Below are 27,013 nucleotides of genomic sequence, written 5' to 3'. Positions count from 1 at the left end.
GAACAGCCATGCCTTAACAAACCTTCATTATAACATAACACTTGAGATAATCTGGAAGAATTCAAGCAAACAAGCCAGCCATTTTACAGCATTCCCGCTTTTGGTAGACAGTTAGTAAAAGCATGCTAGAACCTGCAAAGTGGCAACATTATGCTTGAGCCAGGCCCTTTTTAACAAGCATCTCATACACTTTGTCCACCTTATTCGGATCAACATTGAATAGACCATGCGCGTCAGATCTCTTGGTGATGTTGCCATTTAAGATCCCCATAGACATGGTCTGTAACATGTTCAGATAATGACTCGGGAGGATTCTGATCTCATCACAAAGCTTTTTTTCCTGCACGTGCAATTGCCACAAATCCAGGTTAAGATTAAAAGGATACAGCCATACACTAATAGCAAAAAGTTCAAAATATTGACACTTCTCTGTGGCATCAATACTGTTATAATTGCCACATCAATACACATTCTGGTATATGTACAAAGTCAGATGAAATCAGTCGCATGGTTAATGCTCGCAAAGAAGATTGTGGAAATAGCAACAATATGTGGCAGCAGAAACAGAAGAATCTTACAGTTTCTGAGAGTAACTCAGCCCCTAAAAAGCCACTGACATCCCAAATGTCTAAAGCACTTCCAACACCATGTGGTGCGGTGGTTGATGATAAGTCCTTGCAACAAGAATCCAGCATTTCAGGGCCTCTAACAACTCCACTGGGGCTGCTGTCATGCTCCACTTTAAAGTGACCTGCTCTTTGCAAATATTTGCCACTTGGGCCATTCTGGGAGTTCTCCTTTAGTCTACGTATATTTTCTTCAGATTCCTGTGTTCTCTTTTGTTCAATATATCTTTCTGCCTCAGCGGAAGTTCGACAACCAGCAGCTCGGGCATCCTGGGTGCAGGCAGGGACTGAATATTTCAATAATAACACTAACTTGAAAACTTAATAGACAAGAGACTGCAGTTTAAATTTGTCACATATGCCAGAGGCGATCTATGGATCTTTTTGCCAAATTTTATTTGCTTTAAGAATCTGAAATGTATTCCATGCAACAACCACTACCTACAGCACCAATTGGGTCTGACCAAATTGTCTACTAAGTTGGATGAAAACTGTAGGAGATCAGGGTTCAAATACCAGCATAAATAAAATATACCAGACGCTTTTTTCCATCTGCCAAAATTTTGGCGGACGAAGTTTCCCAATGGTTGTGCTGGTGGGAGGTGCAGGTACTTCATGAATAAATTGAGGTGTGTTAAAGTTGGTCTGGACAGCAACATTATAAAACAAAAGAAAATGGACAACTATCTACAGTTAAGAAAACTAGTTAGCATGCATGTAGACTTACATATGGTAGTAACAAAATAGGCGAACACACGTTATAAATTTATACGAAATGATTACTCAGTACAGAAACCTTTAGATTGTCAGCTCTAGTGCTAAAAGTTAATAAAATATAAACTTTAAAATTTTCCATATCAGTGAGTTTGTGTTTTATACATTCCCATCATATGATTTCTGAAACCTAAAGTTTAATGTGTAAACAAAACAACCTTTTAGATGAGAGAGACACACTTCAACATGGTATCAGAGCAGGCAGAGGTCCTGGGATCGAATCTCACCGCCACCATTATTAAAAAAGAATTTCCACGTGCTTGGCCATGAAAAAAAAAAATCAGGCACGCACGTGAGGGAGCGTGTTGAGAATATAATTAAATAATGAAAAAAAGTGTGCTCTTTTTCTAAAAGCTTAAGCTTTTAAATGATATGGTCACACACTTCATTAGTTCCAATATTTGTATAACGATGATAATCATTTCAGAAATGATTCCAAAGAGCCTAAAAATGAGGATTATCATTCTGGAGCTATTCTAGTAGCAGGACTTTGCATTTAACCTGAAGATTTTGTATCCGTTTTGCCATCCGGTGCTCCTCGATTATGCTCCTAAGGAAATCCTCATGCTCCCCTTTTGTACTAAAACGCATGAATACCCTGTAGGAACGGCATATGTCCTTCTCCTCCGGAGTGAGGTCTTTCTCAAAAGGATCGGGATGAAGTAGTTTTCTTTCCAAAATAAAATCCTTCCTACGTTTCCTCTCATCAAGCCTGCAGAATATAAACAGATTGAAGATTTGAAACAAACATGAATTTAAGAGTATCATGAGCCATTAGTGCATCAGCAACTAGCATAGACAATTGCTGAACTGTAATATATATTTGTCTTCAATACCTTTAACTATTCATGTCAACTAAACGGGGGATTGAAGGGAATTTTGTGAAGAGAAAATGGATTATGGGAGTGTATGACTTGAATTACTGATTGGTCTGTGTAGATATATGCCTGCCACATGGGAATTCACAACCAAATGTGTCTTTGTTCCAATCGCCGTGTAAGCCCTATATTACATTTTCTCATGAATACATAGTCCAAAAATCCATATCAACAACATGATGTATCAGAAGCACCTAGCTGGGATTACTTCCCTCTACAATCATGGAAGATTATCAACCACATATTAATTTGAAGATAACAGACCTAATGGAATGTCAACAGGGTATTGAACTACCTTCCACCAGAAGCCAAATGAAAATGGACACAGGCAAGAGAAACTTACATTGAAAGGCATCTATCGTTCAGACAGAAGCTGAGAAATGCATCAAAAAAGGACAGTCGAGATTTTACAAAATAGCTAGGTGGCTCTAGGCAGGATGATAAAGTCCATTATTCATCCACAAGATCCTGGAAAAAACTAAAAATAGGTGGTCCTACCAGCATGCATCAGTTGAATGTTGCAGTCAATAAAACCACATTAAAGACAAGAAGCAAATTAACATTTTTGCATGTGGCAAAAAAAGTTAACACTTGCAGAATCATAGGTCTATTTTGCAATGATTCTCGCAGTTGGAAGAGGGGGGGGAAAGCACAGAGTAACAGACAAAGTTAGCATTTAACGTTCTTTTTTGGCATATGTTGGGGAAAAGGAAAAAATAAGTACCAACATCAAAGTTCGGTGAGAATTACTTACCTTTTAGAGTATATACGCAATACACGAAGTTTCAGTTCACGTTCAGCATTGCTATCTGTCTCTTTAAATTCCATATCAGCCAGCATCTGCTCAGCATCATTATCGTATTCAATTTCAAACTCCTCTCTCTTAGAATTATAACCACTCAACTCTGTCATAGAAGGCCCCTCGTCCACCGATGTCCTTGGCTTTTTCTCTCCAACGCTCCTGTCTGCAGGACAACCTAAAGTGCAATAACAAAAGCCTCTTAGCATCTATCTCTCTGTCTCTCTCACAGATCAAAAAGTTGCCATGCATACTCTACAGAAATTATCAATTAAAACTTCCTCAGCAATATTTTGAAGTGTACATAGTTTTGAATTTTTTTTATTTTTTTTTTGAAACTGGTAACTTATATTCCTCAGCATTCAGGGCTATGCTGGCCACCTCCAAAAGTAATTACAGATACAGAAAATATGGAAAAAAAAAAACAGAAATATTTACAAAGAACCTATGAAATCCACTAATTGGATTTCCTTTTCTATATTCTGTTCTTTACACCAAAAACCTAAGGAAGTAATTACTGTCCATTTAATCTTCTGTGTTGAGCATTCTTTTCCTTCAAAAATCCTCTGATTCCTTTCCTTCCAAATATTCCACCAGATACAAGCAGGTACCGTCCTCCACCACTTCCTTTGACTCTTGCTGCCCCCCTTTCTGATCCAACAACTCAATAGGTATGTTGTGTGTTCTGGCATACACAAGTTTAGGCTAGCTAAATTGAAGAATAAAGCCCATACTTGTGTTGTTACTTTGCAATGCAAAAATAAGTGTTTGTTGGTTTCCAATGCCTCTTTGCAAAGTGAGCATCTAGAAGGCATGTTGATGCCCCTTTTCTGTAATGCTTCATGAGTCAAGCAGGCTCTTTTAGCTACCAACCAGCCAAAACACTTCACATTAGTAGGAACCACACTCTTCCCAAATAGCACTCCATGGCCCTATTTTCCTTCCTCCAGTTACAGATAGACCCCACTTATACAATCTGTTGACAGAGAATCTTCCATCAGGATGTTGTCCCCATAATAGTCTGCCTGTTTCTAAGTTAGTGCCTGGGAAGCCTTCTATCATATTCAGCAGTTCAATTACCCCTTCTAACTCCCAGTCATTTAACAACCTTCTGAAGACCAAATTCCACCCTTGTTGAGACCGCAACTCACTTATTCTGCTATCAGGGCGCACACTGATAGAATAAAGTCCAGGATACAAACTTTGAAGAGATCCTTGACCAGTCTCCAGTTTTCTTTCCAGAATAAAACCTTATCCCCCCTCCCAACTTTAACTTTTGTAATAACTTTTAGAGCCAGCCAAAAGCTTCTGATAGTCCTCCAAACTCCAACTCCATAAGTGGTAGTTACTTCATCTGAACATCATTGCCCTTCTTGGCCGAACTTATGTTGTATCACCTCTTTCCATAGTGCATGCTCCTCTTGGATGTACCTTCATAGCCACTTGCTTAGCAAACTTTTGTTCTGTAACTTGAGATTCCTTACTCCCAAACCCCCATAATTCCTGCCTTGTTGAACTGTTGCCCATTTTACTAAATTGAAACTACTCTCAGTTTTATATCCTTGCCAGAGGAAATTCCTTCTCAAAGCGTCCAGAGTTTTGATCACCCCACTAGGCATAGGGAAAAGGGACATCACATATGTTGGTAAGGAATCTAACACAGAGTTTATCAAAGTGACTCTACCTCCCAATGAAAGGTACTGAGACTTCCAGATTGCCAACTTCCTCTTAGTTTTCTCAATAATCCCATCCCAAATAGTAGTTGCTTTATGTTTTTCCCCTAATGGCATGCCTAGATAGACTGTTGGTAGCTTCTCAACCTTGCACCTCAAGATGTTTGCTAGTGTTTGTAACTGTTGAACTTCTTGTATGGGAAAGATACTGCTTTTTCTCCAGTTAACCTAGAGTCCAGAACAAGCTTCAAAAACTACCAGAATCAACCTTAAATAACACAATTGTTCCTGGTTTGCTTCACAGAAACTATGATATCATCGGCATACAGTAAATATGTCAACTCCATATGCTCATTTGCCTTGTTTGTTATATTGAAGCCTCTAATCCAATTATTTTGCAAAGTTTTCCTCATTAGACTATCCAATCCCTCCGTAGCTAGAATAAAAAGGAATGGAGATGGAGGATCCCCCTGTTTAAGTCCTCTTTCTGCTGGAAAAAAACCTACAGGTTCTCCATTAACAAGGATGGAGAACCTGGTGGTTTTAATAGAAAAGTTTATCCAACTGAGTCATCTACCTCCAAAGCCCATCTGTCTTAGAGTGTTAATCAGGAACTTCCAATTTAAATGGTCGTATGCTTTCTCAATATCCAACTTGCACATAACCCCCGGTATGTCTCCTCTAATTCTAGTGTCAATACACTCACTAGCAATTAAAACAGCATCCGTTATTTGTCTACCTTTAATAAAGGTCATCTGATTTTTGTTCATAAGCTTGCTCATCACCCTTTTCAATCTCTCTGCTAAAACCTTGGCTATGATTTTGTACACCCCGGTGGATCAAGCTAATTAGTCTAAAGTCTCTTAGATCATTTGCCCCAACCCTCTTTGGAATCAAAGCTACAAAGGTAGCATTAAAACTTTTTTCAAATTTCAGGTGAGTGTGGAAGTTGTGGAAGGTCATCATTAGGTCCTCCTTTACAGTTTTCCAGAAAGTTTGAAAAAAAAACATTGTGTAACCATCCGGGCCAGGTGCTTTGTCTACTGCACACATTTTGATCCCTTCTAACACCTCTTCCTCTTCAAAATTTCTTGTAAGCCATTTTTGTTCCTCCATAGTAATAGTTTGAACATCAAAAATACTCAAATCTGGTCGCCAACTTTCAGATTCTTTGTAAAGATTTTGATAGAAATCCACAATGGACCTCCTGATTTCAGTAGAATCCGAGGACAGAACCCCATTGATCAACAAAGAATCTATAGTGTTGATCCTTTCTAGCCCTCCAATTACCTTTATTCTCCTTACTCCATTCTTTGAGTTTTACTTTCAAAAGACTCAATTTTGTTGTTAACTTAAAGTCTGCTCTTCCTATCACATTAAAAAAATTCCATCAGTCTTGTACTTTGGATTTGAAGCCCTCCACATTCGGCCACCATTTTTCAAACTTGAAATATGATCTCTTGAAGACGTCATCCCCACATGACAACAAAATTGGATTGTGATCAGAACCCAAACTAGGCAAGGAACTCTGTTTGATTTAATTAAACAATTCATCCCATGGAAATGAATACAAGAATCTGTCAATCCTTGATGCATTTCTATGATCCGGTCCTCCTCTCCAGGTGTAAGACTCCCCAAATAAAGGGGGATCTACTAGCTCCAGTTCATTGATGCAACTAGAGAAGTCTGTCATTGCTCCTGTAAGTCTGGTACAATTTGTTTTTTCTAAAGGAAATCTGGCAGTGTTGAAATCACCACAAACCACCCAGGGTCCTTCACAAAAGCTCCTCATTGCACCTAATTCTTTCCATAGTTTCTTCCTTTCATTTCGATCACAGGAACCATATACTGTTGTTAGAAACCAAGTAACATCTACATTAATGCCGCTCAACTTGCAAGTGATCATCTGGTTGCCACTCTCTACCATCTCCACTTTCCAAGATCTTTTATCCCACATAATAATTATGCCCCCTTTACTACCTAATGCCTCCATCCAAATTCCCCCCCCCCCCCCCTCCATCTATTACCCCCTAACTGTTGTATATGATCTCCCACTGCTCCCTTTAATTTTGTCTCCACCAACACTATGCTCCCCCTTGTTGTAATCTGCTCCTGACCAACTTTCTCGTGTCCTCCCTGTTAAGCCCCCTCACATTCCATGATAAGATATTGAGCTTTATTATAACTGTGTGATTAGTTTCCTCCTCCTACTTTTTGATTTCACTTCTTGGCTCCCCTTTTTTGAATTTTACATCAAAAAACAAGTTCCTAAGTTCCTTAGGAACTGTCTGCATTTTTCCCCGTTTTCTGCTAAAATTGAAACAAGATTCTCTTCTTTATTCCTCTTCTGGTCAATTTTTAGGAGTAATACTTTGGCTTCCTCTGTGCACCCTTCAAAAGCAGCCCCAAATTGTTGTTATCAAACTAAGTACTACAGCAATGGCATGATATCGCCCGCTCACAATCGAGTAAAATTTGGAATAAGCACACTTTTTTTGACAATGAATAACCATACACTTGCAAAACTTTCTTTGCCATATTTGGCTTTCAAAATATTTATGAACCGCATAACTAGACAAGAAACAGTACTAAATAATCATACTTTATAAGATTAGTACATGGAGACCCGAATCCTAAAGTGAACACTCGAATGCATGATAGAGCAACAGTACACAATCAGTAAGCATCACTAATTTCTGTGATTTAAAGCTAGAGCAACTGATACCTTCCAATTTGATGCTATCATGATTCTCCTTACTATTAAGTACGGCAGATGTCCTCTTTCCAGCGCCTGCTAATTTACCAGAAGCAGAACCTCCAACTGAAACCAAATCGAACATGATAGAGAAAACATGTGACCATATGCCTACACAAACCGAGAGATAATATTTTTTCTCACAGTTACCACAATACTTTCCTTCAATTCTATAGCCATCTCTCTCTCCTCCCTCTCTATATCTACACACACACATTGCCTTTGCAGGACACTGGGGAAAATTTATTTCTATTTTGTTGGGTCTTTTTAGTAGGAGTCGAGTAGGGAATTTTTGAAGATATAATAAAGTTAAATAAGAGAGTGCTCTCTCTGATACTTAAGATTTAAGATGAGATAGTCATACAACAACATCAACAAACCCAGTATATTCCCACATATTGGGTAAGATGAGATAGTCATACAGTTCAAAATAATATCAAGCAGGCAAAGGTGTTGGGTTCGAGTCTCACAGCCACCCATTGTCTAAAAGAATTTCCACATCAATTATAAGGGTAGAAACTTGTGCCAGAAGCTAAACTACCTGAGGCAAGGCCAGCTGAATTTTCTTCCCGTTGATCTTCCATCCTGAAAATAAATGTCCAAATGTATGAGAACATAGAAGACCACACACATGCTTTTATTTGGAACATACTCGAGTATTACTTGATTCTTGCAGAGAATGGAGACTCTTCTTTAACATTAACTTCCCCGGGAGCAGCATATCCTAACAAGAATGTACGTTCAGTTAGACTAAGAGACAATATGATAGTAAGGATGGATGGTGATGACATTGTTAATTAAATAAAAGTGTGCTCTCTTTAATCGTTTTAGATGAGATGCTCTACAGTCGTCAAAGCAGGCTGAGATCCTGAATTCGAGTCTCACTGCCACCCATTATCGAAAAGAATTTACACATGTTTGGCCTATGAAAAAGAATCGGGCTTCAAACCCATACGTGAAGGCATTGCTAAATACATAGTTAATAAAATAAGGGGTGCTTTCTCTAGTAGCTTAATCTTTTAGATGTGATACACACTTCAACATGGTGGATATGCTTATACTTCTTCCGACACCATCATTACTCAATTATCAAGAAATGATGATACCTGTTAAACTATAAACCAACCATGAGCAGATTAGCCTATGATAGAAAACAGAAAACAGACATTTCTTGCTACTGCCCTTATTTGTTATGCTTTTGATGCCTTCTGAAGAGAGTGGGATACAAATGATTATGGTTTGCTATATAATTTTTGTTCATCCAATGAAAAGGGAAAATTTAGGGGTCCCAGAAAGACCTGCCAAATTGCTGTTTATAACCCAATACAGATCAATTTCTTGACCAATGGCCAAATCAGCCAATTGAAGTAACATCCGCCTGTCCGACATGATAAGGTAGGGGAAAGCACAGGTTGATTGTGTATTATGCAGTGAACACAGTAAACAATGATGCATTGAATCAAGAAAGTGTGTGAAACAGAAAACTGAGAGGCAAAACCATCCCAAATCAGAGTTTAAGCTTAAGAGATATAAAAAAATAAATAAAATACAATAAAGAAAAGCTTTCAGTTACCTTGCTCCTTGGCCATGGCAAGAAGTTCCTCTCTGCTCTTTCCCATAACGTGAGACATGTCCTAGAGAAATTTAGCGTGCAGATTAAGCTTTTCATAATGAACATTTGATGTAATGCTGCACTGTGCTCAGCAAATTACTTACCGGAAGTGGAAAACAAGGAGAACTAATATATATGGACTTATAGTGTTCAATACACTGCAATTTACTCTTTGTTCCAACATGTTCGGCAACTTCAGCCCAGTTTGCCAATCCGTACATTTCCAACCCCTAAAAAAGAAAAAGAGGACAGTCGATAAACTAAAACCAAGAGAACTTCAATCCTCCCAAATAATGTATAAGATCTAGATTACTAGGATACATTTAAGAGAATCTGTAAACAAACTATAGATAGAGAAATGAGTGATAATTGAAATATTTAAAGACAAGCAGAAAGATGGAAGACTACCTCTAGAAGTAACATTTCCTCATCTGCATTCCAGTCAGCACATATGAGAGGAAATGACAGGTTATCCTGTTCATAGAAGGAATCCTTGAGACATATCCCAGACATGTATTTCCATATAAAGTAAAGACGTTATAAGAAGGGTGAGAACATAAGTAAATAAAGTAAACAGCATAGAAGAGCCAGAACTCCTCCCTCTAACATAAACGTGCAAATTCTTTAGTTAGATCATTGATCAGCTAAGATGGGAAGTGAATATCCATTGTACATCCGACCACCTACTAATCCCATCATTTGTAATTAAACATAAACATTCACTCATGAGCAACAGCTTCATAAAAACCTGTTCCTAATATTAGGTTTGACAAGTTCAACAAAGTGACCATCCCATACTCTATTTCTTAGCATCCACATAAAAAAGTGTGAATTTCAATTCTAACTTTCTAAATATAGAATCAAATATCAACATGAGCTCCAACTTACTTGAATCACATGAAAATCATCTCCCACACATAAACATCTCATTACTGCAATTGGAACAACCTTTCTTCATGAGCATAATAATTTCTATCTATTATCTTTCATCTCATCAGGGCGGATTTGTAAAGAAATTGCGATTCACATGAACCCATGGTCTCTCCGACAAATTAGGCAACTTATGTACATATTTACAAAACTTTGTCTAATTTTGTTAGCTGACACCCATGCTCCAAAAAGGCTGGATGGTGCACTTGGTTAAATGCTAAGTTATTAATTTGAAGGAATATGGATCAATTCTTACTTGAGACATTCTTTTTTCTCCTTTTATTAGTGGTGCACCCATGTTCTAGAAATTCCAAATACGCCTTTGCGTCTCATTATGAATCCAACTTAGCTCCACTATAGGTAACTAATAGACTATTCGGCCAAGCTTCTCCAAGGCAAAAGTGCTTTTAAAAGAACGTTTTTTCAAAGTTGAGGTGTTTGGCAAAGCTTTTAGGGGAAGAAAAAGTGATATTAAGTAGAAGCAGAAGCTGTTTTTGAGAAGCTGAAAAAAGGTTTCTCTCCAGAGGTACTTTTTAAAAAAGCACTTTTGAGAAAATAAACTTGGAACACTTTTTAAAAGCTTGGTCCGACACTAGTTACCCATTTCAAAAAAAAAAAAAAAACTTGGTAAGACACTAGTTACCCATTTCAAAAAAAAAAAAACACTTGGTCAGACATTAATTACAACTCAAAAGTGTTAGTCAAATTGATTAGCCTAAAACACATTGCTTCTCACGAAAAGTACTTTTTCTGAAAAGCAGTTCTGAAAACACTTTTTAAAATAAGCTGATTTTAGAAGTTTGTCCCAATTAGACTATAGGTTAAGGATTATATCCAAAATCTTTTAGTGAAATTATGATATGTTTTCAACAGATAACAGCAAGCTTTGATGAACAGGATTAGATCAAAATACATCTTGTACAAGCAAATGACCATATAGTTCTTATGACTCTGCGTATAGAGTTCACCTCGCACAATCCATTTAATGTTTTTTTTTTCTTTTTAAATGGTCTTTAAGATGTTATGTACTTAGCAGCTTCAACAATTTCCAGAATATTTTCCCAGAGTTCTGCATAAAGCAATTAGGATACACAAAATGATGATATCTGCTTCAGCAATGTGACATGAATGAAAAAAGCAGAATTTAACAAAACCTACTGAGAGTTAAGGATGCAATTTAAGACTGCTTCAGGCATTTTCACCGACTTAAATTATTTCTGTTCAGTTAAATTACGATACAAATAATACAATTCAAGAGAAGTACTTCACTGAAGTAGTCCCCAATATTTTGATAAAAATTCAATTAGATGGAGTCACTAACCATAACCCTATATAGATGATTACTTTTGTGAGGCTGCACTTCTGCTCCGACAGAAAAGCATTCCACACAAAGATCAAAGTCAGAGCACACAGCACATTTAATTCGAATCCTTCCAGATATGTCTTTATTGCAATAATTGCAATGGTACAAAGCCTTTTTCCCTTCGGTCAACATTTGGCCTTCATAAACAGAAATAAGACAAATTATAAGGTTCAGTTTAAACAGGAAACTTTTTGTGATTAGCATCCGAGTGTCTACTCGCACAATAAACAAGGTTCCAGAAGTTGGAGTGGTTATAATGCATGTCCATGTAGTAGGCACACGTGCAATGAGACTCATAAATTGTTCTTTCTTCCTGTTCCGCGATGTACAAGATTAAAAAATATGAAACAAGAAATAGAAGGTAAAAATAGATTTTTGTCCCACAAACATGGTCAGAAGATGTGATGAATAAAGAATCATATACTTTCTCTTCGTGTGATATCTGACTTAGAACCATAATATGAGATGGGTTATTTTATAGTCTTTTTTATTTATGATAACCAGTTAAAATAAAAATAGTTTAATGTTTATTGAAGAAACATATTTGGTCTCATGTTGAATCTTGAGCTTCTTTGGGAGAAAAATAAAGCAAGAAGTTATATTGAAAAGAGAAAAAGAGTTCACATGAATGAAAATTTTGTATCATATAAGATGTAGCAGAATTTCCCTTGAGAATAGAAAAAGGGGGTCCCATGAAAGTCTTTTACATCAATCAAAATGTCACGAAACTTTTTCTCTTCAACCAAAGCAAGAGTATCTTTTTGAGACAGACGGAATTAATAGTTCAAATGCGTCCATGTTTATAAGTCAGATAAAAGATGTTTAAACTGAGGGGAGTTCTTGAGGGAAAATAGCATTGCAGGGACCCTGCTTCTTGCAAATGCTTTTCATTCCCAAGGGTGCTAACTACCCATGTATAGTATCAAAGATCATACCAGCAGCTGCAGTATCAAAATTCTCCACATTTGGTGCAGCCCTTTTTCTTTTAGACCTACCAAAGAATTAAAGAGACAAGAGAAAAATACATTACCAGATCCGGCCATTAAATAATGGAATCAAATTAGATAAAATTCCACATAAAGCAATCATAAGTATGGAACAATGTTTACATAGACACATGCGCATATAAGACTATTTTTTTTTTAATAATCATGGTGTCTGGGCAGCTTGCGCGCTCCTCGACTAATTCCACGGCATATGCCATCTCCCACTAGCACAAGTACCGAATAACTCTATCCACCAATGCTTGGACAGATGGAAATAAAGCACCTAGTGATTTTATTTACTCCACTGAAATTTGAACCTCAGATTTCATGATGCTCAACCACTTCATTGATCACTAGGCCACACCCTTGGGTGCAATATTCATACTAGATATATAATGCAAGAAAACGCAAACTTCGTCTATGAAGTTGTGAAAATCAATGTTCAAGACCAAAAGGTAAGGATCTATCTCCGAGTAATAGCTTTAAGTACGCCATTTGGAAATGGAGCCCAAGCATTGGCTTCACCGCTGCTACTCTTTATTAACACCCTAAAGATGGTGTGTGGGTGGGGGGGGGGGGGGGGGGGGGGGGTGGGGATTCACTGATAGCTTCTGTTAACTCTTTAAATTTAAACATAAAGATAAAGCCATGAGATGTTAATAACACTAATTCAAGTTGAGAACGACACGTCTATCTCATTAAATTCCTCTGTTCTAACAACTGGAATCGTATTGGCAAGCAAATCATGAGAATATCCTCTCAAGAACACGCAGTTCCAGTAGCAGTTAATACATGATTTTAGATCAAAAACTAACCAAAAATAGAAGGAAATTCAAAAAGCCCTTATAAGAACTACATTATCGATCAAGGAGCTTTATATTCGATTCTTCTAGAGATAAAGAAATTTAAACTTGATTCTTCTGTTGGGTAAGAACATCCTATGCAGTTTTAGTAAGATCCTCTCACATTACAGAGATTACAAAAAAAAAAACACCTTCTTACTTCGCATGCCATTTCAAAGAGCTGCAACTCAACATCTCTTCTCTCCTAATATAATCAGTATCTAATACACTATGATGGCAAAATTAGCACATGAAACCCTACCTTGCTAAAGTTTGGGTGGGGTCATTGACTAGCCCATTTATTAGCTCAGCCCATTTTAGCACAATACATTTCAACCAAATTGACCCATGAAAAACTTCGTCAAAATATTTGCAAAGAGACATTTTTTATTTGATGTTGTATAGCCATAATAAAGAAAAAAAACCTATAAGGCACTTAAAGAATTATAAAATGATTAACAAAGAAATTAAACTTAGAAAGAACACAGTGAGTTTGGTTATGAACCGCTTTTTAGCACAACCCATTTCAGCCCAAGTAACAATAACCAACTCATTTATTAACTCAATCCACTTTAATCCGCCCAAATTCAGTCCAAACCGCCCATTTGACACCCCTGAATATTACTGCTATTCAACAATCCTCTATCATCATTGATTGATCGAGCAAATTCAAATTAGGACTCTTGAATCTTCACTCATTTTCCTTTGTATCTCCAACTCTTCTCTTTTTTCTTGAAATAGGTAACTTGTGTGTATTAATAGACAAAATAGTACATAGGTTGTCCCAAAATCATATTTACAAAAGTGCTGAAGGTATGCAAAATTAAACAGCCATCCTAAATGCTACTTGGAGCATCAATTATATCAACAAAATCCTCTGAGTAAGTCTGTTTACCCCGAAAACACAAAAGCAAAAAGGACAATTCAACCTTATCTTCTGCAAAGAGTTCTCGACATTATCAGAACATCTGGAATTTCTTTTTTTCCAAATTTTCCACCAAATGCTTGTTGGGACAGTTCTCCAGTTATCCCTGTCTATTGCCTGAGAACCTGCTTCCTCCCAACTGTGTAGAACATCAATAATCCTTTCATGCATTATCCAAGATATTCCTCTAAGGATGATAAACATTCTCCATAGTCGTTCTATGATTTTAGAATATAGAAATAGATGATTCATTGTCTCTGCAATCTCACCACAGAGTAAGCATCTAGAGCATAAGGTGAACATTCTTTTCGTAAGATTCTCCTGAGTAAGAACAGCCTCTCTAGCCAAAAGCCAAACAAAACAAGAAAACATTATACGGAATTTTCATCTTCCAAATGTAACTCCATGGCCTATTTATAACCTGTTGGTTGGTCAGATTCAGTAACTTGGAGGCACTACCAACCCTAAAAGAGCCATTGTTATGTCCCAACCACCTTAATCTATCAGATCCCTCTCGTACGACACTGAAGAGTTCCAACTCTATTATCCTCTGAATCTCCCAATCATTGAACAATCTTCTAAAGATGAGATCCCATCCTTGGTCTATTTTAAGCTCTGCCATGGTCTTGTGCTGATGAAGTACTAAGTCAAATATATCAGGAAAATTCTCATGTAAACTACCACTCCTAAGCCAGTTGTCCTTCCAGAAGGCAGTTCTGTTTCCATCATACAATCTGATGAATGTATTGTTCTCCAATTCAGGTCATAGAGCCTTTATGGTTCTCCATAGGCTAATTCCATAAGGTGTGCTTACATCTTTGGTCATTCATTTATCTTCCTCCCAATACTTTGCTTTAATGGCTCCTCCCGGTAGATGTTGACTCTTTTTGGTGAATCTCCATAGCCACTTCATTTAAAGAGCTTTGTTCTAAAATTTCAAATTTCTAATGCCCGGTCATCCTTGCTTTTTGCTAGCGATTAAGGCTTTCCACTTAACCAAATGAGAACCTCTCTTTTTCTTGTTTCCTTGACATAAAATTGACCTTCTGATCTTATCAAGTCTGTTGATAACCTCTATTGGTATTGGGAACAATGACATTATGTTTGCTTTCTTGTTTCCTTGACATAAAATTGACCTTCTGATCTTATCAAGTCTGTTGATAACCTCTATTGGTATTGGGAACAATGACATTATGTTTGTTGCATCTAACACTGAGTTAGTAAGAGTGAGTCTACCACCTTGTAGGTACTGAGACTTCCATCTAGTCGGTTTCTTTTCACATTTTTCTAGAACACTATTCCATATCACCTTTCACTTTGATTTAGCTCCCAATGGCATTCCAAATAAATAGTAGGTAAAGAACCAACATCACCAACTAGGATTATGGACAGTTAAGCCATAACTGGATATAGACAGCTTTTTCTCCAATTAATGTGAAGCCAAGATATACCTTCAAATAACACCAAAATCACTCTTAAGTGTTTTCGTTACTCGCCACTATCATCACAAAAGATTAGGATGTCGACAGCATCTTATAGATGAGGGATCTCTTCCCACATATTCCTCCTTACCGCAATTTGGCGCATAGACTCCTGAAAATCCCAGTTTCAAGAATTTCCCCCTTCCATAACCTAATATTCCATAACATCACAATGCCCCCCTCTGGTACCACAAGCTTCCAAACAAACATGTTCCACCCATCTCCCACCCCAGATTTTCTGAATCAAGAGTTTAATATCCCCTTTGAGTTTTGTCTCTTGGAAGAATAATTTGTTAGGCTTCCAATCTTTTACCAGACTCATAACTGCCCTTTTTTCTCCCTCCTACTCAAGCCCCTCACAATCCATGAAACTAACTTGAAATTCATGATCAATAGAAATCATGTTTCTCCCCTTGGCGTCTTCTCATTGCATTTGAATTTAAAATCAAAGGCAACTTAACCTTTCAATTCCTAAGCACCTTTAAATCTTAGTCTTCTTACATGCAAATTATGTTACCATAATCTTGGCTTGTTTGGAGTTGTCAATTTGTAAGGGGAGTTCCAAAGCCTCCTCCTCATCCCCACTGAAATTCGTTCCTAATAATTTACTTATTCTGATCACATTCTGATGAACCCAAACAATAGCCTTCATTTCTTTTCAAGAAAGTAAGTTTGATCATTGATACGCAACGTAAAACCTCCTCCACCTCCCAATTATTTGATTCTGTAATGGTTGTCAGTTGAACTGCCACTCCTCCCCCTCCCTCAATGAACGGTGCACTGGAATCCCCAACTCTTCCTCCTTTGATACTAGGTTCTTCAATTGGCTTCTCCTAACTTGACAAGGAAATTAGGTCCCCCTCATTTACATTGGAATTTCCATTGTTTCTAGTGGTTGGTGTATTACATGTAGTGAGTTAGATTCCTGCATGTGGACATCACATGTCTTCTCTAATGAGAAATACATGTTATGACATGACACATCACATTCTTCCCCTCTGACTCCTTATATTTAAGGTTTATTTGTATGTATTCCCCAGAGAAAATGGCTTACCTATTAGGTATTAGCTTGTTCAAAATTCTCAATGCCTTCAACTTCTCCAACCAGTTCCCTATGCTCTGACTTTGCCTCAAAGCTAGGTTTTCTTTCTACCCATATCAGAATATAGTAGTCCACTTCATCTCTTACGATTACTACCTTTCCGGGAATATTCCGACCATCATAGGTGACGCACATCCTGGCCCACTTCAAATGACTTTTAAACTCTGTTTCTGCCAAGGTGGCTATCCACCCTCTATATAGATCTACGATTTGCGGAATACTTTTTGTAATCAAAGGTGAAGGGGAAGCCCTAGGGCTCTAATCCAAAATTCTAAAGGTTTAAAAGAGTTGTGGCTGCAACCTACTATACAACTCCATCATTCCAGGTACAGCCTGGAATTAGTCAAGGACCAGTTATTCTGAAGTATCTTTTCCTACACTTGTTATTAGGAAACTCAAAAGAAACGAGTTGCCCAGCATCTCAAAAATGTTAACTACGAACGTTGTCTTCCAATTTGCTGCAGTCCACCTTCTTACATCTGCCAAGGTTGGTCTTTCAGAATTCCCCTTGTCAAAGTGGCCAATTGTACATCTCTCAGTGATGCTAATATTCCTTGCTCTGCCCGCTAACATCAGCCTCTCATAGGCTTTTTGTTTGCTATTTACTCTCTTTGACTGCTTTGGCATAAGGGTAATTGGCTTCCGTGAGTCTGGGAGGTTCTGCTTTATCTGGGTGAGAGGTTGATTGAGTGAACCTCTCAATCTTAAATGCAACGTCCAACCATCCTGCATTAATAGTTGCTTCAGGAATAATTAATGTCGATCTCCCATCTCCATTTAATGCCAAAATGATCATATATTTTGCCTAGAGCATTAAATTTTCTGTAGTGAAATATTCTATGCTTGAATCTTTAGTTTTCAATCTCCTGAAATTATTCTTCATGTCCCTAGAAGCCTCTTTAAGGGTATGATATATCCAGTCCATAATTTTCTTGATCACGGATACCCGCCTCATCATATTCCAACTCCTCTCGACCAACTCATACCATGTTGAGCCATCTAACTTCCACTTGGAGATGTCAAAATTCCTGAACCCCATATTAAGATAAATTTTGCTTTCCCCCAGGGGCGAGAAAGACGCCTAAGAAACACACAACGATAGAAAGGAGGTTATGAAGCTATCACAGAAGGTGTTAGCAAAGGGGATAGAAGAGAAAGGAAAAGATTCCGATGAAGGATTCACCGGAAAAGGTGTTGTACAATCCTAGAAAGTAGGAGAGAGAAAGGTCTTGGGAAATGTGTGTGGAAGCATTCTTTTCGGGTTGCAAGACATAACAGATCTCCAACTCGTCTCTTGTTGTATAATCTAACAAGATTCACTTTCTTCCTTTGTTTTTTCTCACTTGGTCAGTGTGCTTCAATTAGGTTGCTCAATTTATACTCTTACCATAAATAATGGTATCGCTGCCTAAAGCTATAGCTTTACTCTAGGGACAAATAGTGCCATGTTCAAGTATCCCGCGCGAAAAGCTGAACAAGGGTACATTTAAATTTTACCCTTCAAATCTTTGAAAATACCTAAATAACTATGCTCCCCTCCTAATTTATGTTAACGTTTTCATACTTTTTTTTCGCATATAGCTTGCTCCCACACACACCCCTCTTTCCTTACAAATCCTACATCCGAAACTGCCGAACTTAACTACCATTTTAACTAATTAAAACAACCCCATCACTGTTTTCAACTCTAAATTTATGACACACAAAAAAGTACATATATGTGCAGAACCCAAACACTAGGAAAAATGAAAAGATCACAAACACAGTAAAGGGCCCGTTTTGGTCGGGAAACAAGTTATCCCGACATTAGTTATTCCGAGATTGTTATCCTCACACTCAATGTGGATGACACTACAATCTCGAGGTAAGTAAATCACACGGGATAAACTCATCTTAAAATTAATATCGGGGGTAGTTATCTCTTATCTCACTACTGCACTAAAAAAAATTGTTGATGAATAAGAGTAAGCATGTGATAGTTGAACTGACCTCTGGGTTGGATCATCATCGGTGGATTGATGAACAGCCCGAGAACGACCCATTATTCGGAGCTCCAAATTTGAAAGCACAAAGCTTCAATTCATGTAGGACTCACTCACTCACAACTCTCCGCCTACTCGAAACACTAACTGCCGTACTTCCTTCATTTACCAAAAATCCAATATTTTAGGAATCAAGTGTGGTATGTCCTTTTATACTTCCATTTTCCACTCACTTTAAAAAAAAAAAAATTACGACTCCCACACACCCTTTTTATTTCTCACGCGCCTTTGCCCGAACACTTTTAATTCAATATGAGAAAAATTACTATATCATGTTTTTTATATAATTTTTAAATATTTAAATTTTAATTTAAATTAAATTAATTCTAAAAAAACAAAACATAATAATTATTTTGAATCGATCAAATAAAAATAGTACTTAATTAGATATTTATTTTACTAACTTCATTGTTATTAATGATACTATGAAAATTTAAATTGGAGGAAAAAGATATTTAATGATAAGAAAAAAGATAATCAATTGCTTTTGTTATGAAAGTGGGCAAGCAAAATTAAATTTAATTTATAGTTATATCAGTAGACTTATTCGCGCTTTGCGTGATTAAAAATTTAAAAATTCATGAAATAATGTATTTAAAATTTAGTGAGATATAAAAGATAAAATTTTTATATTGTAAAAATCTAGACATACACATAAAAAAATCTACATACAATTTGTAAGAATATATATATCTATCTATCTATCTATATATATATATAAAAGTTGAATATGGAAGAGTCTGATGTGGCAGCCTGACAATGCAGGATTCATATTTTTTTTTCTCAGATTTTTGAGTTTTTTGCTCTTTTTTGTTATTTTAATTATTTACAAAAAAAATCCCTCACTTCAATCTGTGCAGTTATGACCTAATCATCTTCTAAAATGTTATATATCCTCTGAGAATTAACTTCTGAAGTGTTACATACCCTTTTGAGAAATAAAACTTTTGAAGGGAATATCTTCGGTGATTAGGATTTTTCATACATCTCAAGTTGCATCTTTTTTGCTTCGTAAGAGAGATCTTCAGTTATTAGGGTATCTTTTTTCATTCCTTTGCTTTCCTATGTTGTTTGATTAAATTCTCAAGTAGTAGATGATAATATTTTGCTATCTCTAACCCGGTTTAATTTAAATGGTGTCAAAACGTGAAATTGATATTCCAATTTCAATTTCAATCCTGGATAAATTTCAATATTAGGACTTGGACTTCGATATTATCTGGGTATGCGAAAAATGGGAGATTTTACGATGTTGTTGATGTGTTTGAAGCAATTCCTGAGAAAAATATCGTGTCTCATAATGTAATGTTGAGTTTGTATTTGGGTATTGGTGATTTTATGAGTGCACGATAGGTGTTTGATAAAATTGGTGAGAGAAATGTTGCGTGTTGGAAGGCAATGATTAATGGGTATGTGAAGGTAGGTAGGATAAGGGAAGCATGTGAGTTGCTCCGGCAACAATTTTAAGAAAAAAGAAAAACAAAATTGGTGGTCTTGATGGTGTAGTGGTATGAACTGCATACACTTTACCCTCCCTAAACCCCATTTTGTGCAAATATATATTACTGTCCATCTGATCTCTACTGATATTTGTTTTGCAATTGTGCAGAAGGGCCATGGCATCGATGTTTACCTTATGAACGAGATTAAAAACATTACACGGGGATATTTTCATCAGCCTCTTGCGGAGAAAAACAAGATCAAACTTTCTGCAGAAACTGGATACAAGTTACTCCTAATGTTATCTTTAATTTTTGCTATTTCGATGAATTATCTTAACTAATGGTTGCTTACATATCTTGAATGCAGGGAACATCAAAAAATTGGAGAGAATATAACCAAAGGGATACTTGATATACCTGAAGCTATTGACGTATGTTATAATAACTACTTATGGCCTATACAGTAGAGAAAGGAAATGTCCCATTGCCTAAAGTTTCTGAGTTGGATTGTGATTTGCACACATTATGCAGTATATAGTTTTTCGTTATTATTGACGAACAATTTGGAGGTTTGGGAGTGTGTGCTCCAGTTTATGTTGTTCTGTAAAACTGAAACGTTTTGAATTACTTTGGCTATAAGATATTCTAGACATGTAGATATGTAATCTTCAGATTCAAGGGGTAGATTAAAAAGGGAACATCAAACTTGTATGGAGAAAATGAGTTGTAAAGACAAACTGTTAATGCAAGAAAGACTATACCTGTGGTAGTTGCCTCATCAAAGTAGCTTGTAGTGAAGACGAAAAGAGTAGACTTATTTGCTGCTGTTCGCCTCATCTTGGTCATATCTTCTACATGCAGATAGTTTAAATGTCTAAATGTAAGAGTATGTGTGTGCCTTAAAAAATCAAGCTTCAAACAATGTACACTATCTCTTGGGATTGGGGCTCATTCCCTTTTAGGGTGAGGTCGGGTTTTAAGTAATCTAGTTTTTGGCTCAACTGTGAACTTCATACCAAATTATTTAACAAATTTCTTAAGCTCTTCTAGAAAATGCAAAGACTTTGTTTTTGTTGTTAAAGGCCTTTCTTCAAGTATGTACATCATTTCTGTAGCTTGCAATGCTATAGATGTGAACTGCTCTTGGCATCACTTTCTATTTGCACGTGTCTTGACACGGATTTTGTAGGATTACTTTAACAAACAATTATTAGTAATTGTGGTATTACTGTTACTAAATCATTTTTGATGCATTTTCATCTGAATCTCTTTTATTGGTTCCAGTGCTATAGAGAAGTGAAACATGGGATGTATGGAGATCTTGGAGCTGTTATGCAAGGATCCAACAAATGGTAGGTTAACAAGTTACTTATAATGCACGGTCTTTGCACTTACCCTTCTTTGTTTCCCTTTGTACGTTTAAAACCTTATTATTACATCCTATTGATTTATGCTACCGACTGATAAATGACTACTTAGGATTTTGTTTAGCCTAAGTGCATTGTTTTCTTATGCAGGCCAAGTTATTCACCAAGTTTCAAGCAAGCAATGGAGGAATATATTGACCACTACACATGTGCCTTGCTCTATAGATTACATACTCCTTTGACATTTTTCCAGTGACTGAAAAGATATTTCTACACTGGAGCTGAAAAAAGATAGTGAACTTTTATATTATATTGCTGACAGATCTATCACGAAAGATAATAAGAAGAATCGCTCTGGTGTTGGGTGGATCAGCAGATGAAATGGAGGGTGAAATATGTGGTGATCCATTTTGGGTCTTGTGAATAATTGGCTACCCTGCTGCGTCCATTTCAAATGGACATGATAGGACTCAGAATGATGTTGGATGTTAAGTTGTGATGGTGGTTGTCACTTTTTTCTCTCTTTTTTTTAGATATTTTTTTTTCTGTTATTGGTGCATGTCTTTTCCAATTAGTGATGTTCTTGCTTCATGTGTTACACATCTCTTTGCTTGGAATCAATTAAATCTCAGTGGCGCCCATACACACTATGGTAAAGCTTCTGATCTTTACAAGGATAGTACCCTATCCCCACTGATTACCAATCATGGTTGTTTTCTTGGTTTACAGGGCTATTGACATTAGTCAACCAGGATGACGATATAGTTGTACTTCAGGTATTATTGTGTCATTTGTCCAATTTGTTTCCGTCTGTCAGAGTTCTAGATAGATACAATGTTTATTGAAATCAAAACAAAAGTAGGCTTGTGTTTTTTTATGGTCAAAAGATATTTGTATTATAAAGTTGGCAACCAGCAGTTGCTTTGCTATTGAATGTGCCATGAACTCAAGAAGTCTCTTTTGATATCTATATCGTTTAAATAGTCACTTTACATCAAAAGAACAGTAAGCAGATGCATTTGTACTTATTAATTACAGATTCAAATTAACGCTTAAAAATTTCTAGCATTTCTTCCCTCTAAATAATCCATCATAATTTTGTGCATAGTTTTATAGCTGCATTTGTAGATATTTGAATTATTTTTAGCGGCACCCTTATCCATACCTAGATTTGTACCCCGAATCTTAAAATTTAGATCATAAAGCATCCAGAATATCCGCACCGGAGTCCAAGCAACTTAGGTTTGAACCGATGAATGTTGAGTTTAAAGAAACCTAAGTTTACCTTGCCTCAGCATATAGAACTCCGTGTTTTTTTCATAACCATTCTTTTGTTGAAATAAACCTATCTCCCCTCACATGCGTTGAACACATTTCTTTTGTAATTTTAGAAGAGGTTTACATAGTCTGATTTATTTGAGTTGAATGTAGTATGAAGGGTTAGTATTTTTATGGAGAAATCAATGGTGTTCCCTGAGCAGTAAATGTGAAATGCATTCAACTCATTATTTATGTCATCTTTGACTTATATAAGTGTCCATATCTATTGATCACAGCCGAGGTTTTAGGATGTTTATTGCTTCAACATGTTTCCTGAGATCACATATATAGAGAGAGCTGTCTTGATAAACGTTTCTGAGTTTAAAATATTTTATCTTCCTCTCTGATTTAGAGAATTGTGACGAACGTAAATATTTGATCTTTTTTTCTACAGGTATTTCTTTTGCTACTTTAATTCCTTGATTTGATTTGGTGGTCGCTTGCAGGTTTCTTCTGTACTTGATCATGGTATTTCCTAAACAGAAAGATCTTAATTCATTACTCTTCTGATACAACATGGAGGATCTCTTTTTACTTCTTGCAACCATGAATTCTTATATTGCACAATAATTTATTCAATTTATTGGTGAGTCTCTGAAAAATTATGCATATGAAAATATACAGTCCCTGAATAGCTATTGTTTGGTATTCCCTGTCTATGGTTTCCTATGTGATAAAGGTTGCTCTATGTTCGATTCTATTTCAGAGGATCTTATCTACAGAGAAGTCCCTAGGTGGTCAGAGTATTTAGTTGACTTTGGTGGTCTGCTTGTAAACTTTATAAATGACGGGGGTTGCAGAACTGTTCTTGAGGCTTGCTCATTTCCCTCAAGAGTATCTGACACAGGAGCGAGCTTTAGATTTCACACAAGAACATCCTCCAACCTTAATGATAACTTGCCTGTAAATTCAATATTAGAAATTGTAAGAAGTACCCAAAGTTATGCAGGTTTCAGACTCATTTTTGAAGGGTAATTTTTTCATTGTATGCTTTTTTTATCCTCCTTCAATGTCACTTTGCAGGATTTCTATGGACGGCTTGATTTTCAGAACCAGAATTAGAATTCCAAACATAAGAAATCAACTTGTGTTGGTTTTATTTTTATATCAGCACATATCTCTTTCCACCATTGCATAGTCATGACTGTCCTAATTTATTCTGCAGTTGGTTGATCTGGTTGTAGGTTGATGTTTCCTGTATATGGTCTGAAATTTACTTGGAAACTTACATTGGCCTCTTGGAGGTAACGTTACACCGGGTCATAAATAACTCTCCCAGATATTATGTTTGTGTGGCCTACTTTTATGAGGTTAAAGACTTCCTTTTTTCTTTTGTGACAACTCAAGTAAAAGAATGACGGTATGGTTTAATGTTAGTTTCTGATGATTCGTGCTTTGTTTCTCGTATAGCCTAACTTCGATACTGCAATAGAGCCACTGGATGTGTGTTTACAGAAGACTGGTGGCACCAAGAAATTTGAAGGAGCTGTTTATGGGAAGCATTTGAAAATATTTAAAAAGCCAAAAAAAAATATTTGCCTACACATTTGAGCATAATATGTTGTAATTCAAAAATTGTTTCAAAGTTTGTGATATTGTTGAGCTTAAAGAGTTTCGTCTTTTCTATTTTTATTATTTTTCTATATACTACTTATATACTACTTACTACATAGAAGCTTGAAGTGTTAGGACAACCACAACATAAATAAATCTAAACAAAATATAAAATTGGTTGAAGAAAATAATAAAAATTGTATCACCACGCGAAGCGCGACCGATTTTCCTAGTATTTCTATATTATAGAAGAAGTGGTTTCGACCACCTCTTCATTTACTATATTACCCCAAATCATTTACTATATTGAATCTTAATTGCTTCGTAAATTATTATATTATTCCTAATTAATTATTACAAGTCATTTATATATTCGAATTAATAATATTTTTTATTATATGACCCCTAATTAATTATTATAATTCATTATATATTAGAATTAATAATATTCAATTAAAAAAATAGATATTTATAACATTTGTTTCAGCTGCTTTAACCGTATATTACACCCTAATTGTTTCGTGATTTACTATATTATCCCTAATTAATTACTACAAGTCATTTATTTATTAGAATTAATAATATTTTTTATTATATTACCCCTAATTAATTATTGTAAGTTATTTATATATTAGAATTAATAATATTTAATTAAAAAATAGATATTTATAACGTTTGTTTCAGCTGCATTAACTGTAATTTTACTATATCATCCCTAATTAATTATTATAAGTCATTTATGTATTAAAAAACTAATAATATTTAATTCAAAAAATAGATTACTATATTACCCCTATCATTTACTATATTTACTATATTACCTCCAATTATTTACTATATTACATCCTAATTGCTCCGTAATTTACTATATTATCCCTAATTAATTATTGCAAGTCATTTATATATTAGAATTAATAATATTTTTTTATTATATTTCCCAAAATTAATTATTATAAGTCATTTATATATTAGAATTAGTAATATTTAATTAAAAATAGATATTAATAACATTTTTTTCAGCTGCTTTAATCGTATATTACACCCTAATTGCTCCGTAATTTATTATACTATCCCTAATTAATTATTATAAGTCATTTATATATTAGAATTAATAATTTGTTTTTATTATATTACCCCTAATAATTATTATAAGTCATTTATATATTAGAATTAATAATATTTAATTAAAAAATAGATATTTATAATGTTTATTTAAGCTGCATTAACTGTAATTTTACTATATCATCTCTAATTAATTATTATAAGTCATTTATGTATTAAAAAATTAATAATATTTAATACAAAAGAATTAGATTACTATATTATACCCTACCATTTACTATATTTACTATATTACCCCCAATCGTTAACTATATTACACCCTAATTGCTCCGTAATTTACTTTATTATCCCTAATGATTATTACAAGTTATTTATATATTAGAATTAACAATTTTTTTTAATATGTTACCTCCAATTAATTATTATAAGTCATTTATATATTATAATTAATAATATTTAATTAAAAATAGATATTTATAACATTTTTTCAGCTGCTTTAACCGTATATTACATCTTAATTGCTCCGTGATTTACTATATTATCACTAATTAATTATTATAAGTCATTTATATATTAGAATTAATAATATTTTTTTATTATATTACCCATATAAATTATTATAAGTCATTTATATATTACAATTAATAATATTTAATTAAAAAGTAGATATTTATAACGTTTGTTTTAGCTGCTTTAATCGTGATTTTATTATATTATACCTAATTAATTATTATAAGTCATTTATGTATTAAAAATAATAATATTTAATTCAAAAAATAGTTTATTATATTACCCCTATCATTTACTATATTACGAGTAATTGCTCTGTGATTTACTATATTATCCCTAATTAATTATTATAATTCATTTATATATTAGAATTAATAATATTTTTATTATATTATCCTTAATTAATTATTATAAGTCATTTATATATTAGAATTAATAATATTTAATTAAAAATTGTTATTTATGATGTTTATTTCAGCTATTTTAACCGTTATTTTACTATATTATCCCTAATTAATTATTATAAGTTATTTATGTATTAAAAATTAATAATATTTAATTAAAAAATAGATGACATGCCTGCCTGCACTGGTTTTTACCAGTGCTTCGTCATTTACTATATTATCCCTAATTGCTCTGTGATTTATTATATCACCCTAATTAATTATTATAAGTCATTTATTTATTAAAATTAATAATATTTTTTATTATATTACCCCTAATTAATTACTATAATTCATTTATATATTAGATTTAATAATATTTAATTAAAAAATAGATATTTATGACATTTGTTTCAATTGCTTTAACCGTGATTTTACTATATCATCACTAATTAATTATTATAAGTCATTTATGTATTAAAAAATTAATAATATTTAATTAAAAAATAGATGACATGTCTACCTATTTTACCCCTAATTGCTCCGTAATTTACTATATTACCCCTAATTAATTATTATAAGTCATT

At 34.9% G+C, this 27,013-nt stretch overlaps 1 protein-coding gene and 1 pseudogene across 1 annotated transcript in view; one reads left to right on the top strand and one right to left on the bottom strand.

Moving 5' to 3' along the window:
• The window catches only part of LOC107878115 (transcriptional adapter ADA2), a gene marked incomplete in the record, with an annotated part of 22,253 nt that extends 3,295 nt beyond the window's left edge, over positions 1-18,958 (bottom strand). Inside the window, 13 exon segments of the mRNA XM_016724999.2 lie at positions 1-340; positions 579-896; positions 1,902-2,112; positions 3,033-3,255; positions 7,476-7,571; positions 8,047-8,090; positions 8,169-8,229; positions 9,079-9,139; positions 9,222-9,347; positions 9,526-9,591; positions 11,369-11,547; positions 12,346-12,401; positions 18,736-18,958. Of these exon segments, the coding sequence (XP_016580485.1) occupies positions 149-340; positions 579-896; positions 1,902-2,112; positions 3,033-3,255; positions 7,476-7,571; positions 8,047-8,090; positions 8,169-8,229; positions 9,079-9,139; positions 9,222-9,347; positions 9,526-9,591; positions 11,369-11,547; positions 12,346-12,401; positions 18,736-18,788 (1,686 nt within the window).
• A 1,228-nt stretch (positions 18,959-20,186) lies between these two features.
• Positions 20,187-24,468, top strand: LOC107876665 (annotated as a pseudogene).
• Positions 24,469-27,013: the final 2,545 nt, after the last annotated feature.

The sequence above is a fragment of the Capsicum annuum genome, chromosome 7 (genome assembly GCF_002878395.1).
Source record: "Capsicum annuum cultivar UCD-10X-F1 chromosome 7, UCD10Xv1.1, whole genome shotgun sequence".
Classification (NCBI taxonomy): domain Eukaryota; kingdom Viridiplantae; phylum Streptophyta; class Magnoliopsida; order Solanales; family Solanaceae; genus Capsicum; species Capsicum annuum.
Note: the sequence above shows the minus strand (reverse complement) of the source record. Positions and strands in the feature narration are given on the sequence as shown.